Genomic DNA, 25513 nt, shown 5'->3' with positions numbered 1-25513 from the left:
TTCAAATTCTGGTGCTAAGTCACCAGAGTGTGGGTTCGAATCCCGTCCGTGACACTTGTGTCCTTGAGCAAGATACTTTAATTAAATTGCTTCTCTTCACCCAAGTGTATAAAGTGGTACCTGCGAGGGTAGAGGTTGATCGTGTGAATGAAAAAGCCTTTGGAGCGATATAAACTGTTGCCCAGCTTGTATACTGAGAAACATTAAAAGGGATGTTATTGGCCTTATGCCCAGGGCACTAATGTAAAGCGCATTGATACGGTTATTGAAATGCGCTATATAAGAGTTATTATTAATTTTATTATTATAATGCAAAAAATGTTCCCTCTTTTCTTAAGATCTTGTACTTACTGGTGTCAAATTCTTCTGGACATGCTTCAATGGTCTCGGTCCACTCTTCTTGCACTGACCCTCGGAACTTGACATTGTGCGTCAGCAGCCCAACCTCTGCGCGCATTTCCAAATTAACGCCCTCTATTGTCTGAGAGATGCCAAGATGCTCGTACACAAGTGCTGGTTCGAATGTCAGTACAGTCCCATCCGCAGAAACATCTGATGAATACAAACAAAAACTAATTTACATTACAACAACCAAAACTAAAGAATCAGAACAAGAAATGGAGGTTTGAAAACTTCTTTAATCATTCTGCTCTTGGTTTCATTATCCATCGAGTTGGCCAACCATTTAAAACTAACCAAGGCACACTTGAGCTAAGAACTAAACTGTGTAGCGTGGATGCAATTAATATAATGCATAAATATTAACACTCCTACTGTTGGTCTCATTATCCAGTGAATTTACTATTCATTCGCAGTCTTTTAACAGCACAGAGCACAGGTTGTGCTTGATGGCACATCTGTGCACAGATGTACAAGTGTGTTTTGTGAAGATGCATTCACCACATAATATCATAATGCAGGCTGGCATAATGCATCTATACTTCATATAATTCATGGCGTGTCGTTACTGCAGTAACAGTTCTCAGATTGTGTAGATATTCGGATTTTCGCTAGCAACTTTGAAATCAAATTTTCACAGGTTATTTTTATTGTATATATAGATGAGAACAATCAAACGTTAGTGGGAAGCTCATTTGACCGACCTGTGATAAACACATCTTCATTTTCCCTCTGGCTGTGTCGGTGTCCAGTGGATGCAATGACGATTTGATCCCCAGCCTTCCAGGTTACAGCCTGTTGAAGAACCAGCTGGGTGGCACCAGCCTCGGCTGTCTGGGCCAAACGTGTCCAGGTCACTGGGACATACTTTCCTGAAAATTATCAACAAAATGTACATTGACTACAATGCTTCATTCAATGGTAAATACTTAAAAAATGAATGACCATTAAAACTTACTTGGTGAGGAGCACTGCAGCTGTTGGAAGTATGGTTTTCCCCACAAAACCTTTGAATCCGAGTTCTCAGATGTCTGAGACTTTGTGTCCTCTTAAAGGTTTCCTTTTTGATATTAACCAAATATTTTCTGATCTTTTTCAAATACATTCCACTGTGTTTTAAACTAAACCAAAGTCACCAGCTAGAATGACCCACTACATGTACGTCTTTCAGCACATTCTACCAAATACCTTGATAACCGATTAAAGGATTTGTGCATTGACTACAATGTATTATAAATATTTTTAGTTAAAGGTAGGGTCATAGGTTGGTAAATACTAAAAAAATGAATGACCGTAAAAACTAAATCCTTTGACTGACTCACCATGAAGGTCAAGAGTGCCGTTCCTGACAGCCAGGGTTTTGGCTCCAAACAGCGGCAGTTCCTGAGAGCGTACATGGCCATGCATCATAATAGTAGCCTCATGCTGGAAGGGTTCCTCCTCAGTACCGACTTGGAGGGCACCTCCATCAACGATGAGGATGTTCTCAGCATGCAGTTCAATGTCTGCCTCGTCAAACATCAGCGTACCGCCTGAAATAAACACAACAACATCATGAGGTTAGACTGCAGGACTTGCAATCACAAGGTTGTGGGTTGAAACATACCAAGCTAACCGACTATTTCACAATGACTAGAAGGAGTACTATCATCTAGTTACTAAATCAAACTTCTTGATTTTTGCAGTTCATAATCATAGGCGCTAAACCAATGTTTGTATGATAGAGATTGGCTGTTGCAAGCTTGGCATTCATGGGAGGTGGGTTGCAAAGATTCCTACCTTGGATAAGAAGCATCTTCAGGATCGGGGTGGTAACGTCCAGAAGTAAAGTTTGTCCTGCTGGCACAATGACAAAGTCGCCCTCTATTGGCGGGTCCTGGTTACCCCAGGTATATCTGGAGGACCACACATCGATGTAGTAGAAGTCTGCATTGTCCTGAGGTCAGAATGAAGTGAGAATGACATAATAGAGATAAACTATACTCAAAAAATCTAGACCATATGAATAACTTCTATGCATTATTGTAAAATAAAAAGTCTTCAGTTGGGTGATGTTTCAATTTTTGCTTATTTATTTATTTATTTATTTATTTATTTATTAATCTGGTTGTGAAGCCGAGGATTCTCAGAAAAGTGAACTTAATCACCATCACCCAAGAACCCAGTGGAGAGAAGTGGATAGTTTTAAATGTGGGAGGAAGTTCCCAGAGAATTATTCTAGAGGAAATCCCACGCAGTCAGGTGGGGATTAAAACAGAATCCACAGAGTGCCCCGGTGGGATTTGAACCAGGGACCTAGAGGTGCTGGGGGAGAAAGACACCATTATGCCAACCCAACCACCTGCTTAGCGCAACTGTTTAACAAAATAAAGAAGCAACCATGCTTTAACCTCGCTCAGCTTACCTGTGTAGCAATTCCATTATCGCCAACTTCAACTCTGACTTTAAGCATCTCTGGTGGGCTACGAGGTCCTGTCTGACAGATAATCTCTGTCGTTGATTCAGATTGAATGGTGCATTCTGATCCACCGATTGATACAATGTTCCCAGATGACCTAATGAAGACAAATAAACATGGACATTGAGAATTGTTTTTCAAGAAACTTAGTGGACGAGTTGTACTATAGTCTTTTTAATTCAATTCAATTTACACTTGTTTCCACAAAACATTGACAGTCTTGGCATGAGTCTTGAGTCATTTAGATCAAGTTCGAACCCAAGTCTTGAATAGATTGGGTCATTCTCAAGTCATGAGCTACTATACGCTTGTTCAAAGGCAGTGTATATTTAGGTAAGTGTCAAAGACCAGTACCCTTACTTGGTGTATCCAAAAACTATTTGCGAGCAAATAGTGAAAGAAAACCCTTGTTGCATAGAGTTGTGTGTTTTCAGATGCCTCAAAAAGGGTCATGTAGTCTACTTGTCAGCACACTCCTACCACCAATTTATGAAGTAGCTTATTTACCAAATATTCCCGATTACAGGGCAAACTTATGAGGAATTGACAAAAACAAATGATGCATCAGAGGTTGACTGTGCAAAAGCTTCCTCAGTATGTTTTAGACTCACTTTTCTAATTTCAATTATAACTTACTCAAATCCTGATCCAGTGATGTTAAGCGTGGTTCCTCCGGCTGTACCACCACGACGTGGCTCAACGGAGTCAATGACCGGCGTAAGATTCGTCTTGTAGGTGAAGCTGTCTGACTTGGTGACCGTTGCACCACTGGAGAGAGTGACCACGACATCACAGAGAACGTCACCGCTACCCGAGTTGGCCGGTACATCGCACTCGATGAAAGACGATGAAGAATTAGTGATTGGACAGGTGTTATTGCAGACTAGGACAACCGCTGTGTCGTCGTAGCCAGCTCCATCTATTGTCAGCACTCTCCCACCACCAAAACTCCCTGGATAATAATTTTAATCAAATAATAGAGCTGATTAAGATAAGAATTAACTTTACATAGCTAATTTGCGGATGTAACCATATGTAAAATCTCTTTGGAGGAGTGTTGGCTCTGAAAAGTATGGTCTCGACGTTTCAAACAGTATATTTTGCAATACTTTTCAGAACGTTGAGACCAAATCGGCTCTTGTCAGATCTTAGGAGGTACATAGAAATGATGGCATTTCCGTCGTTTGATAAACCCTGATAAAGATTCCATGGAGCTTTGCGAAACAGTATCACCAGTGCTAGAGAAGTGGATCAAAGAGTATGTCCTATTTACCTAAACAAACAAAAACACCAACTCACCTTCAATTGGAGAAACCGAGTCTACTCTCAACTCGTACTCAAACTCTGCATCATCAGCAGACAACCCTTTGTCTTCGATGTACACCACCACTGGATAGGTACCGGCGGAGTGGGCACCAACATCACATTCAATTGAGTCTACTGCTGCACTGGTGATCGTGCAAGCGACGTTGTCGATCGTGACGGAAACCTCAGCTGTGTTAGTGCTGAAACTAGAGCCACTGATTGTTATGCTGTCGCCGGTTGCACCTGCAGTGAAGAGAGAGAGACAGGTTGATTTCACTTTGAAGAATTCCAAGGTGCTTGGCATGGGTGCTTCATAATGACTTAACAGAGCTTGTATACAAAACAACTTGTAAAAATGCTTCCACCATTTCAGGAAAACTCCACGCAAGAGTTTCAAAAAAATGGGAAACTATACATCCTTTCTGAGTGAGTGTGCTTACATTGTCATTACATGGGTCATTAAACTTAATGCACGGGCAGTTAATATGACTGGGGCAGTAAGCAGCACTGCTAGCTTGTTCATGGCATAATTAAATGATCAGGGTCAACTGTTTGGAAGAGAAATTACATGAAATAACAGCCGTGAGTTGGTCAAGATGAAAAGGATGAATTATTCTGTTCTTTCTTCAATGGAGCAAATCAGAGAATTAACGAGACGAAAAAGTCAGCACGATCGCAGTTTGTAATGCAATGTAAAATAATTTAGACTCAACAAAGACAAATAAGAAAGTAAACAGACTTACCATTAGCAGGTGTGACTGAAGTTATTGTTGGTGTAACTGCCGACGAGTAATCATAATCTTGGGTTGGGTACTCTTCCCCATTTGAGGACACGACAAGGTCAACCGTTCCAGCAGAATGAGCTGGCGTCGAGCAAACAATCTGAGAGAGTGTCACGCTCTGGATGTTGCAAGCAGCTCCACCAACAGAGACAGTCGTGTCCCCATCAACAAAACCGTTACCAAGGATAGTGATGACCTGGCCTCCTTCTGTGCTGCCAGTACTTGGGGTTACACTGTCTATGTCCTTTGAGCTGAAGACAGTGTTGCTGGTATTAAAGAAAGCATTACCTCGACCGGGGATATTGACGATCACAACCTGGTCGCCGACTGGGACATAACTGACATCACAGTTGATCTCATCCTCCCAGGCGTAAGTGACTTCACATTCTATTCCGCCAACCGTGACATTGATGGTCATTGTGTCGTTGACGAATCCTGAACCAAGGATGATGAGTGAGGTGCTGGTTCCAGAAACAGTGTCCGGAGAGACGTCATCGACCTGCGGGGTCAAGCCATCAGAGAACCTGAAGCTACAGTTACCCTTGCAGTCTGCCCATACTGAGTTAATCTGTAGGGTAAGCTCAGCAAATGCTGGATTAGAAGCCGTCGTACTACACACCACCTCCTTATAGGATACCGACTGGACAAGGCAACCGCTGTTCCCGATCCACACAGATACTTCCTCCGGTGAGCTGGCTGCGAAACCATCCCCAGTGATGGTGATGTCAGTCCCACCGCTTAGCGACCCCTCATGGGTAGACAGGGCGTCAATCTGTGGTTTCAAAGTAAACCCGAGCTTGGATGGCACTGAGATCTTGTTCAAGGCGAGCCCTCTGTTCTTGACGACCACAGAGACGGCCTGAGGCACTCCGACAGACATGGTGTCTTCCGTATCGATCAGACACGTCAGGGAGATGTTGGTGCTCGTCTGAGTGACACAGGAGTACTCTCCGATGCTGATCTGATTCTCACATGCTACATCACTGAATCCTGATCCTGTGATATTGATAACTTGGTCTGGTGTACCCCTGTAAAGATGAAAATATCCATTACAATCACTGCCAGCAAAATAAAAATATTCTGAACTCCTTCCTCTTCAAAAAAACAAGAATCAGAATTCATTATGAATGGAAGCACCATGAAAGGCAACTATGATAAAATTGGGTCTCTTACACCACCATGCCTGGGTGTTATGCATGGGCCACTTTTATAGAGCTGCTGAAGCAGGAAATAATTATTGTTTAACAATTTTCTGCTAAGCAAAACGCAGCAGGATACCAGTAAAAAATTGTACATGTGACATTTTGGGGGGCTGGTCACCTTATCACAATAAAGCATAATTATGTTTGGTTTAAGCAGCTCTGTGGTCTCTGGGCTCTGCACACGCTTTCTTCTGAAGACAAGCAGAGTAAACTGTTCGAGAAGTCAACACAAAAACTACTTTTTTTCTTTCAGAGCCAACAGTCAGAGCCAAGAGAATTATAACATGGTTGTACCCACAAGTTTTGCTATTAATAGTTTATTCTTAGATCCACACTGCTTCCCTGGTGGAAAATAATCCTAACAGATGCTTTTGCAAGAATGCTATCTTACCCATTGGGGCTGATGTCTGTGATAATCGGGGTGCTGCAAATCCAGTAGGCGTAGTAGAAACTGGAGTCGTCCTCCTCAACAGCCTTTGGAACGGTGCATGATGAGTGAACTGAGGCGTCGCCAGGACAACTTCCTGATGCTGCTGGTTCTGAAACACCTGTTATTTATCAAGATCCCCAAAAAATTAATGTCAACAAAATGTTTCAATTTCCATGATTTATTTATCTTTTATTTTATTTTGTTACATTTGTTTTTATTAGTCTGAGAAAATGTGAAAAGTTATTGTTTACACAGAGCATATCAATGAAGATGAACACAAATTGTTTACAAGAAATTATACATGTAAAATTTACAAAAAGCAAAAAAAGCGCTTTAATTTGTGAAAAATGATTTGGATTTTTGAACAAAAAGAAATTGACTGGAGCGGGAGAATAAAGGAGAAAAAAAGACCAATAACAATCCTACCTGACATAGTGTCATGCAGAGCTTCAAATCCAGCGACTTCAACGACGAGTTTGTGGGTGGAAGACGTTGGTTCTTCGACTTTGATGGTTCCCTTCATATAGAGCTGACCATCTTCATCGACAGGTCCACTAGAGTAGTAGTAGGTACCAGGGGCGGAGAACTTGTAGGCAAAGATACCTTCACAATCAAGAACACAATTTCAAGGCGAGTTTAAAACAAGTGAATTAGGGTTGTACATCTACGATCCTACATTAACGGGAAAAAGCCATGACTTCAACTTAGCATTTAACCGATCTATCAATTCTAAACTGAACTATGAGACATCATGTAAAAGGAGAATGTCAACATACTCTCAAGGGCCGATCAGGATTTTAAAAATAAAATGCTAAACCTTCCCATTTGAATCAAAAGGGTCACTCTCTTTGTAACCAGAGGTTATAAGGTCTATAGATGGAAACAAATCTTAGTATATCATGTGAATGAACAACTAATTCATACAAATGAACAGCTACTTGAAACAGCTGGAATTTTTTTTATATTCAGCCCTCTCCGTTTTCAGGTCCTGTACTAATCCACATGGGATTAAGATTATAAAGGATTTAGATCAGCCCTCACCTTCTGTTGAGCGTGCACCACTGATGAATCCTTGGCCATCGTAGTTCACAGCATCGCTGTTGGCTGTCTGCATGACGGCGTATCCGATACCAGACACATGCTTCTGGACAGCCCACTGCCAGACCACTATGTCACCAGCTATTACAGTCAAGACATTTGGGTTCCACTTGTAGCCAAGACCATACACTGAAATGAGAGCAAAATAGAGAGATCTATTATGTCATTCAATCTTTGCTTTGCTGTGCGCTTTCTGCCGCTCTCTCTTTAAATTTCTTTTACTCCAATATACGTGTGTTGTGTTGCCATTAGCAAAATAAAAACTCTGCTAGGGTCAAAACTTCAGACCATTAACTATTTGTTTGCATTTATACCACATGCCCTTTTGGTTGGTAAGCAGCATGCAACTTCAGCTATTTTCTTGTGTATATTTTACTCCAATTTGTAAAATAAGGTTGAATATTGGCTTGTAAAAACTTACACTCGTGCTTTCCAAAGTTATCCACATGGTGAACCCGCTCCGAAGTGGTGGTTTCGCATATGATCTCGTCGTTCGCCACCGAGGTAATATCACATGCGAAGTCGTCCATACTGACGGCGACTTCACTAGCATTGGAGCCAAAGCCAACCCCAGTGAGAGTGACCACCGTGCCTCCTTGGAACGAGCCTTGGTCGGGAAACATTCCGCTCACTTCAAGCTCATATTTGAATTGGATTCCACTAGATAATAGAATCAAAAACAAGTATTTAAGTCATACAAGCATGTAATTCGCTCATTGGGAAAATTATTCTTTTTAGCACAAGGGCTGACTTAGTTCTTCATAAGGATAATGGTTTAATATTTTTGTTGGGCTATTTTAATTACCTTTTACTGATTATCAAAGACGAAAAAAATCGGAAATTGGACTTAAGTAGACAAAATATCATAGCTCCCGAAAACCAAGCAAAACAGCAAGGGAAGGAAAAATACTTAAAAGAATGAATGTGGTTTAAACTTGTGTTAACAAAGCAAATAACAAGCATCCACTGCATGACATTGGGGCCAAGTGCACAATATTCAAATAAATTCTTAATATTTGTTTGCCTTTAATAAAACTCAATTCTTATTAACATAATAATTGACATACACAGAAGCGAAGCCTTGGTCGATAACCGTCAACTCAATGTAGTAAACACCTGGAGAATTGGCTGGTATGGTGCAGTTGATCTCAGTATCTGTTTGAACTTCAACCTCACACACTGCACTCCCTATTTGGATCTCAGCACCGCTGTCTCCAAAACCACTACCAGAGATAACTAGAAGGTCTCCACCTGAAAATAGTCATGGGGGATTATTGTCTTCAAAGGGAGACTAGATATGATGAAAGCAGAAGTTCAGATAAATATTTAGACAGGGGAAAACAAATGTGATGAGAACAAATACAACTGGTCGTTTGTTGACTCGGTCATGTAAAATAAATCATTTATTTGTAAAGAGAACAATATATGCTTGAATGATGTTACAACTTTTGGTTCAAAATTTGTGAGAGTAGAAACACCAAGAGATATAAGATGAAACTGAGATACAGGGTTTTCTAAATAAAGTTGTTTGCAGAACATACCTCGCCACGCTTTATTTCAATGCAAATTGTAACCCCTGTTTGATGTTATTAATTGGGAAGAAAGATGTCAGTACAAAATAAGATACATGTAAATGCCACTGGTGGCCTGTTTTGGTCTTGTTTTCCATTGAATTGCTTTTGACAGACAACTCGTTTAACTTGATTGCATTACAGTTTAGAAAAAAGATAACAATTTCTAACTTACCATGAACGCTGGAGACATTTTGACTGACAGCAGTGATCGTCGGGGTCAGCGAGGGGTCAAAACTGAAGGAATCTTCCTCCGTGATTGAGTTATCATTCACCACAATGACCAGGTCTACTGTGACGGCTGAACGTCTCCTGCGACGAGATGTTGTCTTCAAAAAAAAAAAAGGATTACTTGATTCAGCTGGGAATTTTTTATTGTTATCATAGTTTTATTTCTCAGTCAATGCAAGGCTTCATGGATAAAAAGAGTCTAGCTGCTATATAATCACAGTGCTTTTATTATTACATACTTCTGGTAATGAAACCAAGGATGCCTCATAAGTGAACTTAATCACTGTTGCTTGCAAGCCTGAGGGAATCTGTAAATAAGAGTGATTGCCATGTGAGCCAGAAACACAGGGGCTAACCCCTACTCTTCCTTGATAAGTGTTATTGGTTCTTTTATGTCCAAGTTGTAGAAAAATGTATACAACCCTCAATAACAAGACACCAACCTGAGTATCCAATGAAATGACGCACTTGATCAGGTCATATGATGATTCCTTAATGAGGCATGGCAAACCTCCAACTGTGACGTTGACATTGGAAATATCCTCACTAAACCCATATCCTGTGATGTTTACTTTGGTGCCACCTGGAAAACAAAAGTTCAAAATAAATCTACTGTGAAATACAAAATCCTCTTTTTTTATTAGAGTTTCTTTAGGGGTTATGACTTACTGAAAAATAATTAGCAGCCAACTATTTTACATGAGAGATACTTGCAAAAAAAACTTATAGCCTGACCTATCAACCCTAGCAGAGTCTTTCTCAAAGGCTTAATGGCAACCTTCAAGAAAGACTCTACTAGGGTTGAATGTCACGCCATTAACTGTTTATACCATAGGTTCTTTTGGTTGCAGTTTGCAGCAGCTAAATATATTTTCCCTTAAGAAATACTTAATGAAGAAATTTTTTGTTTGTTTTGTATTATGAACAAGTTTGATAATGAGGAAGGGATGGATCCAAGATTGAAAGAAGGACAGCAGAATTTGTTGTTATTGTGTTACTTTTTATAACTCTGTGTCTTACCTGCTTCGCTACCCACAGTTGGGCTGATATCAGTAACTCCCATTTCATATTGGAAAGTCAATGGTCCTGCAGAAATAAAATGAAATCAACACATTGATTTTGAAAAAGTGAAATATCAATAATCATATCTTGCTAAACTTGTTCATGTGCCGACAAGCTGATAGCGAACGGTTTAAATCCCTTCAGAAAAATAGGCACCCGGTTTTCATAATAGGAAACTGGACTCTTGAGGGTGCTATTGTGACCTGTATTTTTGGGGTCGATATTTGCAAAGGAAACAAATTGACAATTAATGTGAAAACATGATTAATGTATCACTAATAACAATAAAATAATAATAAGACTTGTCATGTGCACGTATCCACCCTGCTGGGTGATCCAAGGCGCAGAAAGAAATGAGAGGGTTAAAGTTCCAGGATTTGACTATGATTATGGTTCTACTTCACCTATTACTTGACTAAGTATTGCTTTCCAATGGACAGTCTATATGCAATACTAACAGGGAGATAACACAATGAAGCACAAATCTTGCTACTGGACCCTTCAGCCACACATGACCTTTTGCAGGTCATAAAAAAAAAGTGTTTCCAGGCTGGGCAAATGATAGCGTTAGTGAACTGAATTTCAGGAGAGACTCACCATTAGGGTACTCTGCAAAACCTTTTCCCTCCACTTCTACCAAGACATCAAACACGCCTGCAACAGACTCGCCAACTGAACATGAGATTGACGTCTCGTTAGAAGACGTAACATCACACACTACGTCATTGATGGTGACGTTGTTCTCAACAGAGTTGGCGCTGAACCCGGAACCAGTGAGAGTAATGATGGTGCTGTTGGTGGCAGAACCTTGTGATATAAGAGAGTCAAAGCATTAGAGATTCTATAATTTTGTAAATTAACTTCATAATAAAAACTGCTTTTATAAAATTCAAGGAACAAGTAGTTCAATAACAAAGATCAATTCCTTCAAAATTTTAACTGTATTAACTCAAAGAAATGTACATACTAAACAAACACATTGTTTGGGTGCTTTAAAAACATATTTGCAAAGCAAAAACTAATCAGGGTCTAAGTAAAAGTTCCAATAAATGCATGGTGTTTAAAACTGTTCTTTTAGGTGGGCTTTGCATCATACTTCCAGTATATTGTAATTCTTCCAGTTATTTTTGCTTTATATTCGGACAGGCCTTCTGACAAATCTCTTGACTTACCGTTCGATGGAGTTGATGAGAGTCCTTTGGGTGTGACATCATCGCTGTACTCAAAAGTGCATTGACCCCCAGAGCAGCTTGATGGGATTGAGTTAACGATAACCTCCACCTGTTATAAAGACATAAATAGTTTGGAAAATGCCATTCATATCGTGTCTTTACATACTGGGACAAAAACAAATCATGAATATCTTTCCAAGTCAACAGTAGAATTTTGTAATGGGATACTAATGCTGTCTGGGGAGTTGCAGGATTTTGACTGATGCAGTAAATTACCTGGGGTGTACTGTGTGGGACTCTAAGGAATTCACCAGGGATGGGACCCATGAACAGCTGACCCTCAGCGTGACGTTCACTGTTGACACTCACTTCGTTGCCCGTCAATCTGCTACCATTAACCTGTACACAAACACGCAAGATACAATACAAATAGTCATTATTGGTATCAGGTTGGGCTAGTGTTATCTTTGCCTGCCTTCCACCCCAATGGACCCCAGTTTAAATCCCATTTAGAACTACACAGAACCTTGCATTTGAATGTCTAATTATGTGGGTTAAAACAAATTTAGGAAAAATTGATACCCGGGTACTTAATTGGGTACTCAATTGTTAAATACTACAAATCTCTTTTTTTAAGATTAAATTGAAATAGTTTTTTGACAAACTTTATTTTAAGGGATACCAACTTCACACACTGATTTTGAAAGTGAGACAAATCTCAGTTTGTCACATTTGAAAAATTCAGCATGTTTGTCGAAGTAATGTAGCTCCACCGATCCTGTTCAACATCTTTAAGTGCACAATTCCAAAGTATGCAGTACCATGGAATTGTGCCCTGGCAAAACCTACCTCCATCAGTGGTTGTCGTCCTCCTTTAGATGTCCACTCTACTTCCCAAGAGAAGCCGGCACACGTTCCTTCCCTGAAGACATCCAGTGAACCGATGTCCAGGTTGGCTTGCAGAAGTTCTTTCAGTTTGTCAGCAGTGGCCTGGGCAGAAACTGTAGACCAGAAAGATCATATAAATATGCAATTTGTGTGTACAATTTATAGCCACAAAATATTGCATTGTATGAATTCAATTGTTTGAATATGTGCAAGACACAGGTTTTCTAAAAGCACAGCAACCACAGCAGTTAATTGTGTAGACCTAAATCAAGATTGCTTCATTTCCAAAATCCACCTAGCATGAACCGAGGCCGAGTCAAAATTGGCGACTAAAGCTGGGGCTACTGCACCATCATGCACTGAGGTATAGGATCTCTTGGCAACACCGTTAGCAACAGCTGTAGCAATAGCTGTAGACGCCAATCCGGAGCTTCACACTATTTCTCACCTTCAAACACTTGGCCATCCATGCTGATGTCAAACGTTCCGCCGATTGGTGGCGTAGCGCTCACCGTGCGGGTGACAGAGATAGAAACGTCGTTTGGCCATGAAGCGCTCTCATACACCATGCTCTCACTATCGTTCACCTGGCTAGTGGCTCCCACAATACCAATGAGTGGGAAGTCATAGCCGCACTGTGCTGGCGTTAGGGAGATACCGAAGCTGTAGACCTGCTTGGTGACTGCAGCGTCTGTGACGAATATTCCGTTAGGTCTTGCAGCACGTTGCTCACGTACATCTGTGTGAAAAACATAAAGTGTGGTCTGCTAACTTCGCTGCTTTTACGATTTTCAATGACTTTGAAAAGTCGGACAAGGTAAACTTGCTATATAGCCATTAACCAGCCGTATACTGACCTTTTGCACTGCAGGTTTTTTTCACTGGATTATTTCTCAGGAGTTTTCTAAAAGTAAAACTTTCTTCTTTGTCCTCTCCTATCTTGGTATTCTTGGCTGAAGTACATAGATCAAAATTCTCTCTTTTTCTGAGAGTCCTTAGCTTCACAACCAGAAGAAATTTAAATGAAACTTACATTCAGGTGCAGTGCTCCCGATGAAGAGATTGTCAATGTAGAAATCTTGTCCTTCTTCCCTGAAGAGTCGGATTCTTTCAATCATAAGCGGCGTGCCGCTAGCAGCTTGAGCAAACACCCAGGTTGTTTTTACCAGGGCTTCAAAGTCCACACAAGTGTAAGTCCAGCTAAAAGATCACACAACAACAAAGATACAATATAAGTTCATTTGAAAATCTCTGCTGTTATTGTATTTGATACCCACCTGTTGTACATGAAAGTAGAATGGATGCAAGTGATTACACAAACACGGCAAAAGACTTCAACAACCTTGGTTAACAAATCTATGTTCTTTTGTACCCACTTCGAAATTACTCAACTGAATCTATATTAATATGTCAGACATATTAGGTCATACACCAACTAAATCGTGTTTGTCTAAAGAAAGCATATAGGATATGACACAACCTCTACTCTCGCAGGTACCCATTTGTACCCCTGGATGATATTTAATATGTGTTTTATGTACTGAAACATAGATCCTTGACACTTAAAAATTCCTACTTACTCTTCCGAAGCCACTAAATTCCAATCGGTGGCTGTCTGCCAATTGTATCGGTCATTGAATTCTTCATCATACCAATGGATTCTGAATTGGATGAAGTTCTTAATTGGGCCACGGTGACCAAAGCAAAGCTAAGGATTATAAAGAGAAAGGTAAAAATATCTTATTAGTGAGGTTAACATACTTTAAGACAGACAACATTCCTAATTGAGCCAGGACGACCAAAGCAAAGCTTTAAAGAGAAGTAAAAATATCTTATGAGAGTGGTAAATGTATTCTAAGACAGACAACATTCTTAAAGACGGACTTAAACAAAAGCTGCAATACGTGATAGCTAAATTTCATTTACTTGTTTTTAGTCATAAGGAAATTGAGTTCAAACAAGATCATCATTATGTAGGAGGTCCGTTTTGTATAGCCATTTGTTGCAGTATGGAGGTATGACAAAGCAACATCCCACACATGATGTCAAAGTATTGTCATTTTGTCAAATGCTGTCAACGGCAGATGTGTTTCTAATCTTTCAAATCCTTGAGGTTTGGGTCTATGATTTTCAAAACCTTGAGGTTTGGGTCTATGATTAATAAACGCATTACAAAAGTTTAAATAGCATTCATTTACCAACCTGTGAATTGTGTCTAACATCATAAGGATCCACTGTCTTCGATGTTCCAGGTTTCAACGTTCGGCCGGCATAGAAGATCTGAAAAGGGTTCTTGACCGACCAACGGTCACAGTATGGTTCTTCATCTTTGATGACCTCACCGTCTACAATACCTGTGGATTCCCCTTCATAGTCCTGAACATACTTTCCGCTGACACTGCCAACTGTGCTGCACTTGACGCTGAACATGTCCAAGAGAGCATTTTGCATCTGGCGTAAACAAACAAAATTTATGAAGTAATCTGTAAGTGAGATTCGCGGTGTGACAATGGGCATGAATCTCTTGTGAGTAGTGGTGGTGGATTGATAACCCTACACTTTGGTTGTAGTCCCATGATGCAAAGTTTCAAACCCTACTTATCACTTCTGTAGTTGTCCAACCTCCCTAATAAGGTGAATACTAAGTACACAACTGGCATTGTAGATATTTTGAAAGATACTTTTTATCAAGGCGAGGTTCCACCACTCTTTCAAGACTCTATACAAGACTGTACAAAGAAAAACCTGTTGACAGTACCCTCTGTAGGATTACCAAATACCGACTGAATCACATTTGTGTGGAACTTATTGTTTAAATTGTGTCTCGTTTCATAACGTAATTACCTCTTCGGCTGTCGAGTCTGATGACAATTCAGATGACATGATGTCATCATAGACCAGACGGAAACTGCTTAGGGAGATTGGAGCAAATGAGCTTACTCTTGTGATGGTCACTACATGGTCTGGGTCACCAAGACTGACCAAGAGCAATGGAAGATTCTCTGGAAATAACCACAAAAAGCCCAATCAGGTATTGCATGGCGAGTTATCAATAAATATCAGACACAGGCACCACTCAATCTTATGAAAAATGATTGCCCTTCCATTTATGTTTTACCTTCTGGAATGTGAAATACAATGAGGTATGTAGCCGAGAGTCCCTCATCCGTCTTGGTGACTGTCACATCTTCTGAGCCCGTTGCTAGATTCAGTGCAGACTGCAACTCTTCTGCAGAGGCCGTCAGATTGATGTTACCTAAAGAAAAAGATACATCAAATAATAAACCACAAGGGAAACTGTGTAGGTAATTCTTATTTTTATTTGGGGCTGGAAAAAAAAATTGACAGGAGTGGGACTTGAACCAATGACCTGGATTAACCAGCTGAGCTATTAGCCAAATTTTCTTTTGTTCATTATTTTCCAGCAAGTTCAATACTTTAGTTAATACCATGATTTGTTGGTTAATTACCCCCAAAAGTGGCAAAAGGAAAGTGAAGGTAATCTTTGTCGACAAACCTGTCACATAATCATAGAACTGCAATGTGTAGTGTCCACTAGTGTCGCATTCATCGCTGACATTGCTTGCTGTTGGGCAGGAAGGCATCTCAACATAGATCTCCTGGGTCTCATATGTAGCGCCCTCTACAGTCAGAGTCTAGGAAAATAAGGTTGGGAGGAAACAAAAAGAAATCAAACATGAATCTCTGTTGGATGTTAGGAGATTCATGCTAACAAGATAATAGTTAGAAAAATAAGAATAATTAGTTCATTTATTGCCAATTTACACTAACGCACCAATAAGCTTTACATTAGTGCCCTGGTCATGTTTATGGGCCATATTTCCTTTTAAATCTTTCTCAGCTCCCTGGGGAGTATACAGCCCTGGGCTGTCATTGTAGTCTAAAGACTTTTTCAAACACAATGTCAACCTCTACCCTCGCAGGAAGAGAAGCAAGAATAGATAAGCATCTTGCTTCAGACACAAGTTTCATGACCAGGATTTGATCCCACACTCCAATGACTCAACCATCAGAATTTGAAATTGGTACTCTAATCAGCTCGTTCATGACACCCTAAACGATAAAGATAGGAGATCAGCCCATTTCTAGGAAAACAATTGCAGATTAGGAGATTAAAGCTTTTCCTTTTTGCATAATATATTGTACATAATCATTTTAAATTTATTTTCGTGCGAACACTTTTAATGTTTATGACTTGTGTCTTTTAAACACAATTCTGCTCTTGGGCTGCGATGTATTTTATTTAACCAATAATAATAATAATATCAATAAGCTTTTGACCAATCAGGGTTGAGCATACCTGCTGCTCGAGCTCAACGGTGGACGATGTGACAATGTCTTGCACCTCATTGGTTGCGTCAGTTATATTTGCATGGTTAAGTGGCACATCATAAAACACGACGCCCACTTCGATGGAGTCTCCCCCGGTATACTCTCGGTGACGAACTTCAAAGTAGTAGCTTATTATCGAATGAAAAAATAATCAAAAAAATTAATTGAATCCAGATTGGTATAAAGTGTTTCTATAATAATAGGTGCCAGCACAAATCCCAAAACAATGGCATTAAGGGAAATTGTACCTTTAGTTTTAGGAACTTCGTAAGCCCATATAAATGTAGATTTATACAATAAAACTAACCTGTGAAAATTTAATTTCTAGATGTGGCAGCATTTTTTTTTTTAGAACAACAGACTTAAGTAGGAAAAATATTATGCCTGTTTAAAGACAAAATGAGGTCAACGAATGCATTCAAAGATTATTATTACTACTATTATTATTTTTTGGGGGGTGGCGAATGCATAGTTGATGGTTACCACCCTGTGTAAAACTTCAAAGAAACCATCTCATACCTTTGATTTCCAATGAGGTTTATTCTCTCTGAGACCTGGCTGTTTTTTGATCGCCAATTCGGAGTGTAGCTGGTATGGTAGGCAATCTTTGTCTATCAAAAGAAGATCAAGATTAAATAGTATGAGCGAATGCATTCTATGGTAACAAAATATTGTTATTAGGAATATGGAGTGATGTAATACAGGTGTATTCAGCTTTTGGGTTTTGACTGGATCTTTGGCTGTAGAAACGCCTCTTGAGTGAAGTTCTTGTTTCAACTATACACTGAACACCACAACATTTCCAAGGTAATTGATAGACAAGTATCATGGTGGTGTAAGTGACATGACCCCTCGTCTTATGGGGGGAGGGGATAGCACAGAATCATCACTTCTTTCAATTGGAGATTACTCAATGGTTATCCATGTAAACTATTTTTCTCAAATAAAAACAGTTCATCAAATCAAACACACATCAAAGAGAGCAACCCATTCCATGAGAGGAAATTTGCCTACCAGATTAGAAGGCCCTAGTAAAGAACCCCACAACTCTCCGACGTCGTCACCCCGAACTAAGAACTCGTACTCTCCCGTGCGAGGCGGAACAAAGAAACCAGTGAGTCGAGAGATAAAGTTGTCTTCTTCACCGAAGAGGTGCTGGGCCGGGGAGCTACCCTCTAGCACAAAGGTGTGGTTGTAGTCAGTGGCATTTGTGTCCCACTCTGCATCAGCGACCCTGTTGAAAAATGACGAGGGAATTAATGTGAGGGATTAGCGAATGAAAGGAACTTTTGAAACTCAAAGCTGCACCTTCCGATTCTCTTTAACTTTTACCAGTAAAAGTAATAGTACTACTAATAATAACTAGTTCTTATATAGCACATTTTACAATAACATATCAATATGCTTTGCATAAGTGCCCTGGACATTGAGCCAATAACATTCCTGGGGAGTATATAGTAACGGCTGCCATGGCGCACTAAAGGCTTTTTAAAACTTAGTTTCAACCTCTCCAATAGCAAGTACCCATTTATACCCCGGATTGTATTTAATCTCTGTATTATGTAACTCAAACATAGATCCTTGACACTTTGGAAATTATTTGCAGTAAACACAAAACAGACATAGAAACTCAACAGTGTCTTAAATAAATACCATATAATATAGTTCTGTTCACATAATATGAATATCATATTTTGGAAAAAGAACTTTAAAATAAAATCATGAGTCTGGTGCTCTTAACAGCTCGGTTACAACACGCCATGGTAAAAAATGAGTAACTTACGATACTGCGGAGTCCTTCCAGACCTCATACAGCAAGCCCCTCTCTCCAGGGTAGAGTGCCTTGGTAGAGGGGGCTGCTCCAGTCACACAAAGTATTACTGTGGAGCTAATGTTGAAAATCTCACAAGGGACACCTATGTAAAGATATAAAGGCACGAGTCGGTGCAGGAAGTCAGTTTTGGGACAGTAAATTAATTCCATTCTTCTAGTTTAAAATGATATACATTCAACCAACCATTCTAGAAATTCATTTCAGGGAAAATAGTGAATATTGGTTTACATAGAGTTTAATGTAAAAATACAGTTTATTTTATTTCATTTATTCCTTTGTAAAGCCAAGGCTTTTGAGAAAAGCAAACTTAATCACTGTACTAGCCAAAAACCGCAAGGAAAAAAGACAATGAAGGCAGTTTCAGCTGTGAAAGAAAAACCCTAGAGAATTATTCCAGGGAAAACCCACACACTCAGGTAGGGACTGAAAGCCAAATCTTTGTGATTCACATGTGGAGTTTGTTTTCATAGAAATCGGTCATGTGCTGAGTATTCCGTGTTTAATACACATCGGTTAATGGGTAAATAAAAATATTAAGCAATTTGTATTTCAAATTTATTCAACCAAATAGCAACACTTGTAACCCACTGAATAGAAAACAAGTTTTTGTTGTCACAAACACAATACCAACAATATTTAACATTGAAAAAAAGAAAATAATTCTTTCTTTCAAGGATAAAAATAATTGAATTCCAGTGTCAATGAGTATTATAAATGCCTTTTATTAATTAGTCCTTGAAAGTGAGATATGGGTATTCTATCATCAACAGTTGAGAAGTTGTCAATGTACTTTTTATTGTCCCTTTACCTAGGCGACGTATCAACAAGTGTAAACACAATGGTATCCTACCAACATATTGACAAGGAAAATTCACTTTCCTGTTATATTGATTTTTACCTGCTGTGTTACTAACAAAACTTCTATATGTACAAAAATGGGGACAGTTTGCAGTTATACAGAATCAACAATGGGCAATGCTATGCACGAATTACAAAGATATTGTTGAGAAAAATGCTGGTCATTCAAATATGCGTGATGGACTCCAGATAATGTACATTGTCTCGTTACTATGGCGAGGTATCAACAAATATGATGACTGATACCGGTCAACGGTTTTGGTTGGTTAAAATGCAGTAGAGCAAAAATGCAAGGACAATAACAGCTGTAGTAAATTGACAACACAATAAGGTTGATGTTTCATAAGTAACAACGACAAGTGGATACTTGACAGAAACAGAAAAGACTGAAACCTTTTAACCTCATGGGCAGCAATTAAAATCAGACCTTGACCTAGGCTTTGAGAGTCTCTTTGCAGGAATGGCTACAGACTTGATTTGAAAGGATTGTATAAATATTTTAAAGGATGAGATTTTACAGATAAACAAACTCATGAAAATGGCTTGCAGGCCTGGGTTCTCCCTTTATTCTAGTTACAGACCCCCAGATGTTCCAATTCAGGAGGTTTACAGACTATCTGCCAGTTATCTGCATCACCACAAATACTTTTTAGAGACTTTACAGCCTCTTATAGAACGCAGTTCAAATAAATTCTTGACTTTTAAAAGTTCAAACTATTTAAAAAATAAAAGGGGGATCGGTGAACTCTTACCTCCAACACGTACAATGGTGGCAGACTCGTCAAAGAACTGGCCGGTGATGGTCAAAATCGTACCTCCTTGCGTGCTACCGACTTTGGGTTCAACATCCAAAACATCTACAGAAATTGGGAAGTGAAAAATGAGTGTCTCATATTAAAGTGGTCATTTGCAAATGCAAATAGTCATCTAATATTTGAACACTTTCGTACTTAGTGATTTCCCCAAAATACCAGGCCTATCATCATTGAACATCCACACAAATTAGTTTAAGAACTAAGTGTAATAAATGTAATAATTACATCCTGAATAAATAAATATTACAGTGTTATAGGTTGAGGATAAAGTTTAAATTAATACTCATTAAAAGAATCATTAAAAAATACAATTATAATAGTTAGTATAATAACTTATTCTTCTGAATATGCCAAACTCAAATGATGTTTCCCCTGATGTAAATTAAACATCTATTATAAGTAAGTTTTCCCCAGGAATCAATTATGCCTTACTTTGCAGTTTTTGTTCGTCTGGCACTTAGCATATTTTAGATACTAAGCAACTCTGTGAAAAAGTGCCTTGGGATTTGAAATTTAACCCTGGTAGTCAGGCATTTTTATCAGTTAAATACCCTGTAAACAAAACAGCATCTTGAAGACAAAAAAATAAGAGGAAGTAATTTTCTTGTGTTGTTGGGCATGTTATGGGATCGCCACAGCACATTTGCCATGAAGGCTACACTTTGTGTCCAATGATCCCGTCTTCACTTCTAACAATAAACCACCCATCGGTTCTCCAATAGTACATCCTTGCCACTATCAAAGAGACACAAAGAGTACAAGGTGAGGTCTCAATTCTGCCTCACTTGTTCATTGTGGGTGTTTCAGTTGTGACAGGCATGTCTTTCTGAAACTTGGACATTTTTTCAAGGAAAATAATTTATCCTTAAATTTGTCCGGACAATTCTATGTGAACGTGATCGCACATGATCAAATTCAAAAGAATGCAGTAAACAAAAACTGGTCTTATGTAAGACCGAAACAACCTTCATTAAAATTCAGGCATGATATTGTGTTTGGATTGTGTTTTAGAAATGAATAACCGATAACACCTCAAGTTTATTTTCGATTTTAACTGATAAATGCATGTACCTTTCAATTATGTTGATTATTGAAGTATAACCCAACAGGCAAATGTGATAAATCTTATTATATCTTAGTGCTTGTTCCATAGAAACAGCCTATATTTGAAGCATGTTCTTACATTTTAATTCAGCCTTTCAATCTTTAATGACAACAACAAATTTATAACTTTCCATCTACAAGTTACCTTTAAAGAATATGTAGAATCAATGTTTTTTTTATACCAACGTTGTATAATATCAACTAATTTTCAATGTGTGACAAAACAGAAGCACTCTGCACGGTGCAGCAATCTAACAAGTGAATTCCAAACGTACTTAGAAGAACCACTTGTCACCAACAAATCAATTCACATCAAGAAGTGAACAGAGAGAGAAAGGAAAGGCTAAGACAAAAATCAATTATCATGGCATCTTGGAGCCTAGGGATGCCCTGTCTGATTCTTAAGACTTATTGATTAGCTTACTCAAGTACCTCCTGTCACAAAACAATTGACTATAACTGTTACCTTTTAGCACTAGTTTGTGTGCACTAAGTATTAACTTATATATATATAGGATGTGTTGACTTAGTGGATAGGTGCCTGAAGCTGGAGATATGAACACAGTACGGAAGTAAAGAACAGCATTGCTGTTACGCTCGCCAGCCGATCAAATGCGGTGCATTTTGACAGTTATTATTACCATAGAACTATGTTTTACTTCTACCTCCATGATTTTACTTACAATACTTTGTTTATAACTTGGCTTTAAAATGGTTAGGAAATACAGGAACAGTCAACAGGGTTTTATTTACAGAATACAGCATAGACTTTTTGGGGTTTTTTAACTGACGATTCTTTTTAATGCTCTATAAATGTACACTTCACTGTAACAATAAAAATACCCTTTGAATGATGACATTTTCTTTAAAAAAAGACTTAAAGTGATTTTCGAGCAACTGCCAAAATGTTGAGATGGCGGAATATATCCAGGAAGGAAGAATATCCGTAATTGGAATACACAATCTGAGTAACGTTTCTTACATTGAATTTGTCATGGAATTCCGTTCCAGTTAACATTTGAACCACTAACTCTATGTCTTGTAGACACCCTGACCCCTACCCCAAATTCAAGCACTGAACAGCTGAACAAATTTTGAGGTGTGCCCTCTTTCATTTATATTAAAAGTCCACACAAATTGTACACTGTGATGTGATCCCAAGCAAGATTTTATGTTTTCAAGGGTCCATGATCACTGGCTACTTTGTAAATAATATGAGGTTAAATTGCTATATAGTGACCATCTTCCATTTTGACACCTGGGAAGTTTCTATTGTTGAATCTTGTTTAGAATCTCTTAACAAGATTAATGTTTGGCAAACATTGATTAGAAAATGGTCATGAAAGGCAATAACAACAAGGTCAACAAATCACTTGATAAGTTATCAACACGATTACACAGAGAGATTCTTTGTTTAAATTATCAAGATAAAATTGTTGTTGCATAGAGTACTAGGGTCTTTTTGGTTTCTTAGCAGTTGGTTGGTAGGCAACAGCTTAATTTGTTCCAAGATTGTGAACAATATAATAGATAAAATCACTTCTATGCTCAGCAACTATTTGGAGGTTTTGTTCTAAGCGATTATTCAACTACATTTGTGGGTTAAATTCATTTTATAGGTAGCTAGTCCCTGGGGTGTGCCCAGGTAGATCAGGGGTAAAGCTATTCAAGTGTGAAAGGGCTAGCTGTTATTCACCGCGCTGCCCCTATAGTATAAAGTAAAGGGGTAAAGTTCTTGGTAAGAGTTTAAAAGTGTTGGTGTTGCCTTTTCCAGAGCATAGATACATTTAAGCTGAACTGAAACGGAAACAGACAAATTCTTTGTGACAAACATGAAACAGATTCATAAGCTCTCAGAAGAAGAGAGAACTCTTGAACTACTAGCAGTGCATTAAAAAGGGAAATACACTTACCAGCATGGGATTGAAAGTGGTACAGTTTACTCTTGCCGCTAACAAGAAGGGCGTCTTTGTCAGTCCAGGAACGGCCATACTCATCAGAGATAAGAAAAGCAATTCTTTGAGAAGCTGTGAACAAGAAATTTACAAATTAGAAGCTCAGTTCAAGACATCTCAGAATGCAGACTTTGTAAAGTAAAGTTGTGTTTTTTAAACCCACAATTGATTTTAAATGTATGAGGAAACTGCTTTCATACCTGGTAAAAAAAAAACCCAATACCACAATACGGGTTTTAATTTGGGAGAAGCAAAATGTTTACTTGAAAAGTTAAGATGTCTCAGTCAAGTTTGGGTCTTGCCTTACACTCAGTCCAGTGTGAACACATTGGGATTTCTAAAACTAATATTTCCTCCATACTTTCTCTTCACAGGTACCTGCAAGGACTTTTTGAGGGCTCCTTGGTTTCAGCCAGAAATATTTGTAATATTATTAATAATAATAACCGCAAGTAAATCAGTATTTACTTTGCAATTTAGCTTTGAGTCCTTCTCTCAAAACCGTTATTGTTAATGCGTACTTGGCACATAAAAGGCCCCACACACGGTGCTTCATTTCACGGTTGGTTGAAATCTTCAGTGGTCATAACAAAATGCTTTTATTGTATATCTAGTAAGTTCCATAAGTGCTGAACTTGCACACCGTTTTTTTTTTTTCCTTTTGAGCCGCATGACCGATTATAGTGAATATCAGTGGGTAATGAATCAAGTTATCAAGTTGAAGGATTGTCAATGCTACACAATGATTGAGTTTGAATCTGCCTGACTAAGTCCAACGATACAAACCTACTTGGTGCTCGATTAGTAGCATGGTGCAGGCCTGTTTGCTTCGTTTTTGAAAGAGCAAGGGCACCAAGGCATTGTTTTTGGTAAAGAGTCACCCTATGGGGGACATTGTAATTTCTACTGGAGCATTTCAAGGACCACCAAGGCATTGACCAGGGGGCAAGGAGGCAATTGCTTTCCATGAAGTATCAGGCCGATGGTGTACCCCCTCCACATTATGTCTTCATGGTGCTATGTGAATCTCAGGATTTTGAGAGGATTTTAGAGGGAGAAATAGAGGACAAGATTGTGCTAAAGTTTGAGATCAATTTGGGAGACCACCTTCTGCCACTCATCGGGAAGGGAAAGTGTGTGAGAATAGGCCAGGCTATTTCATTGTGGAGCGGTGTGACCGAGTGACATGCAAATTCAGAGTGTGTTGCTAAGGGAGTTAGAATACATCTAGTCGGTTGTGGTGTTTGTTCCTTTGATAAAAATGCGTCATTGATTTGATAAACGGTAGGAATAGTCAATAAGGTTAAATATGCAGGGCATTTAAAACCAACCCCAAACACCTATATTATAATGAAAGAGTATTCTAAGGAGTAACTGTAGTGGTTCTGGGTGGAAAGATAAACATTTTACTTTTTACATGTCTTTTGTTGTAGATGTCACAAAGATGTCATTCAGACGTCAGTCACATGTAGAAATCTTCTGAGCAGGCATTACCCACCTTTTCCACTCTACAAATTTAAGTTCTTGGTAACTTAAAGGGAACTTTGTATTCCGCTTGCAACTTAGTTAATTCGACTGTAGGCCCACATATCAATGAAAATTAAACACCAACCACCTAATATAAGCAATTTCGGTCATCTCACAAATGAATTTGTTTTTCTTCAAATATTAATAAAAGATTCACAATACTAACCGACAAATGTTCCTTTGGGAACACACTCAATGGTTCCATCCGTGGAATCCACGCTATCCAAGGAGATATTGTACCTTTTAGAAAAGAAACAAGACAAATGATAATAATAAATAATAAAATAATCATAATAAATATAATATAATAATAAGAGTAAGACCTGTAAAGTGCACATTATTCAGATCACATTCCCCAGTTAGTTACCATAATGATTGGTATTTTAGGGAAATATAGTGAAACGTAGAGAGAAACATTACTAATGGTAGCTCAAGGCTAGCCGTTGTCTAGCTAGTCTCTATTATTATT

General features: G+C 38.8%; 1 protein-coding gene across 2 annotated transcripts in view; it reads right to left on the bottom strand.

Moving 5' to 3' along the window:
• Positions 1-25513, bottom strand: part of LOC139941100 (fibrocystin-L-like) — a 58459-nt gene that overhangs the window by 18674 nt on the left and 14272 nt on the right. The window contains exons 8-41 of one of the 2 annotated variants that reach the window (XM_071937531.1): positions 25211-25284; positions 23476-23589; positions 20396-20500; positions 18735-18867; positions 17966-18185; positions 17471-17562; positions 16920-17079; positions 16116-16254; positions 15717-15854; positions 15443-15600; positions 14801-15049; positions 14179-14306; positions 13632-13798; positions 13047-13337; positions 12560-12711; positions 11987-12109; positions 11711-11819; positions 11136-11345; positions 10497-10562; positions 9920-10059; positions 9421-9574; positions 8742-8925; positions 8096-8334; positions 7618-7803; positions 7003-7179; positions 6538-6694; positions 4906-5972; positions 4157-4405; positions 3494-3809; positions 2804-2954; positions 2179-2335; positions 1722-1931; positions 1104-1271; positions 352-552 (exon numbers count right to left, since the gene is read on the bottom strand). In XM_071937531.1, the coding sequence (XP_071793632.1) occupies positions 352-552; positions 1104-1271; positions 1722-1931; positions 2179-2335; positions 2804-2954; positions 3494-3809; positions 4157-4405; positions 4906-5972; positions 6538-6694; positions 7003-7179; positions 7618-7803; positions 8096-8334; positions 8742-8925; positions 9421-9574; positions 9920-10059; positions 10497-10562; positions 11136-11345; positions 11711-11819; positions 11987-12109; positions 12560-12711; positions 13047-13337; positions 13632-13798; positions 14179-14306; positions 14801-15049; positions 15443-15600; positions 15717-15854; positions 16116-16254; positions 16920-17079; positions 17471-17562; positions 17966-18185; positions 18735-18867; positions 20396-20500; positions 23476-23589; positions 25211-25284 (6584 nt within the window). Of the gene's footprint in view, positions 1-351; positions 553-1103; positions 1272-1721; positions 1932-2178; positions 2336-2803; positions 2955-3493; positions 3810-4156; positions 4406-4905; positions 5973-6537; positions 6695-7002; positions 7180-7617; positions 7804-8095; positions 8335-8741; positions 8926-9420; positions 9575-9919; positions 10060-10496; positions 10563-11135; positions 11346-11710; positions 11820-11986; positions 12110-12559; positions 12712-13046; positions 13338-13631; positions 13799-14178; positions 14307-14800; positions 15050-15442; positions 15601-15716; positions 15855-16115; positions 16255-16919; positions 17080-17470; positions 17563-17965; positions 18186-18734; positions 18868-20395; positions 20501-23475; positions 23590-25210; positions 25285-25513 lie in introns of those variants that run through there. The other variant, XM_071937532.1, reaches the window with a different exon arrangement.

This window comes from Asterias amurensis, chromosome 8, assembly GCF_032118995.1.
Source record: "Asterias amurensis chromosome 8, ASM3211899v1".
NCBI lineage: Eukaryota > Metazoa > Echinodermata > Asteroidea > Forcipulatida > Asteriidae > Asterias > Asterias amurensis.
Note: the sequence above shows the minus strand (reverse complement) of the source record. Positions and strands in the feature narration are given on the sequence as shown.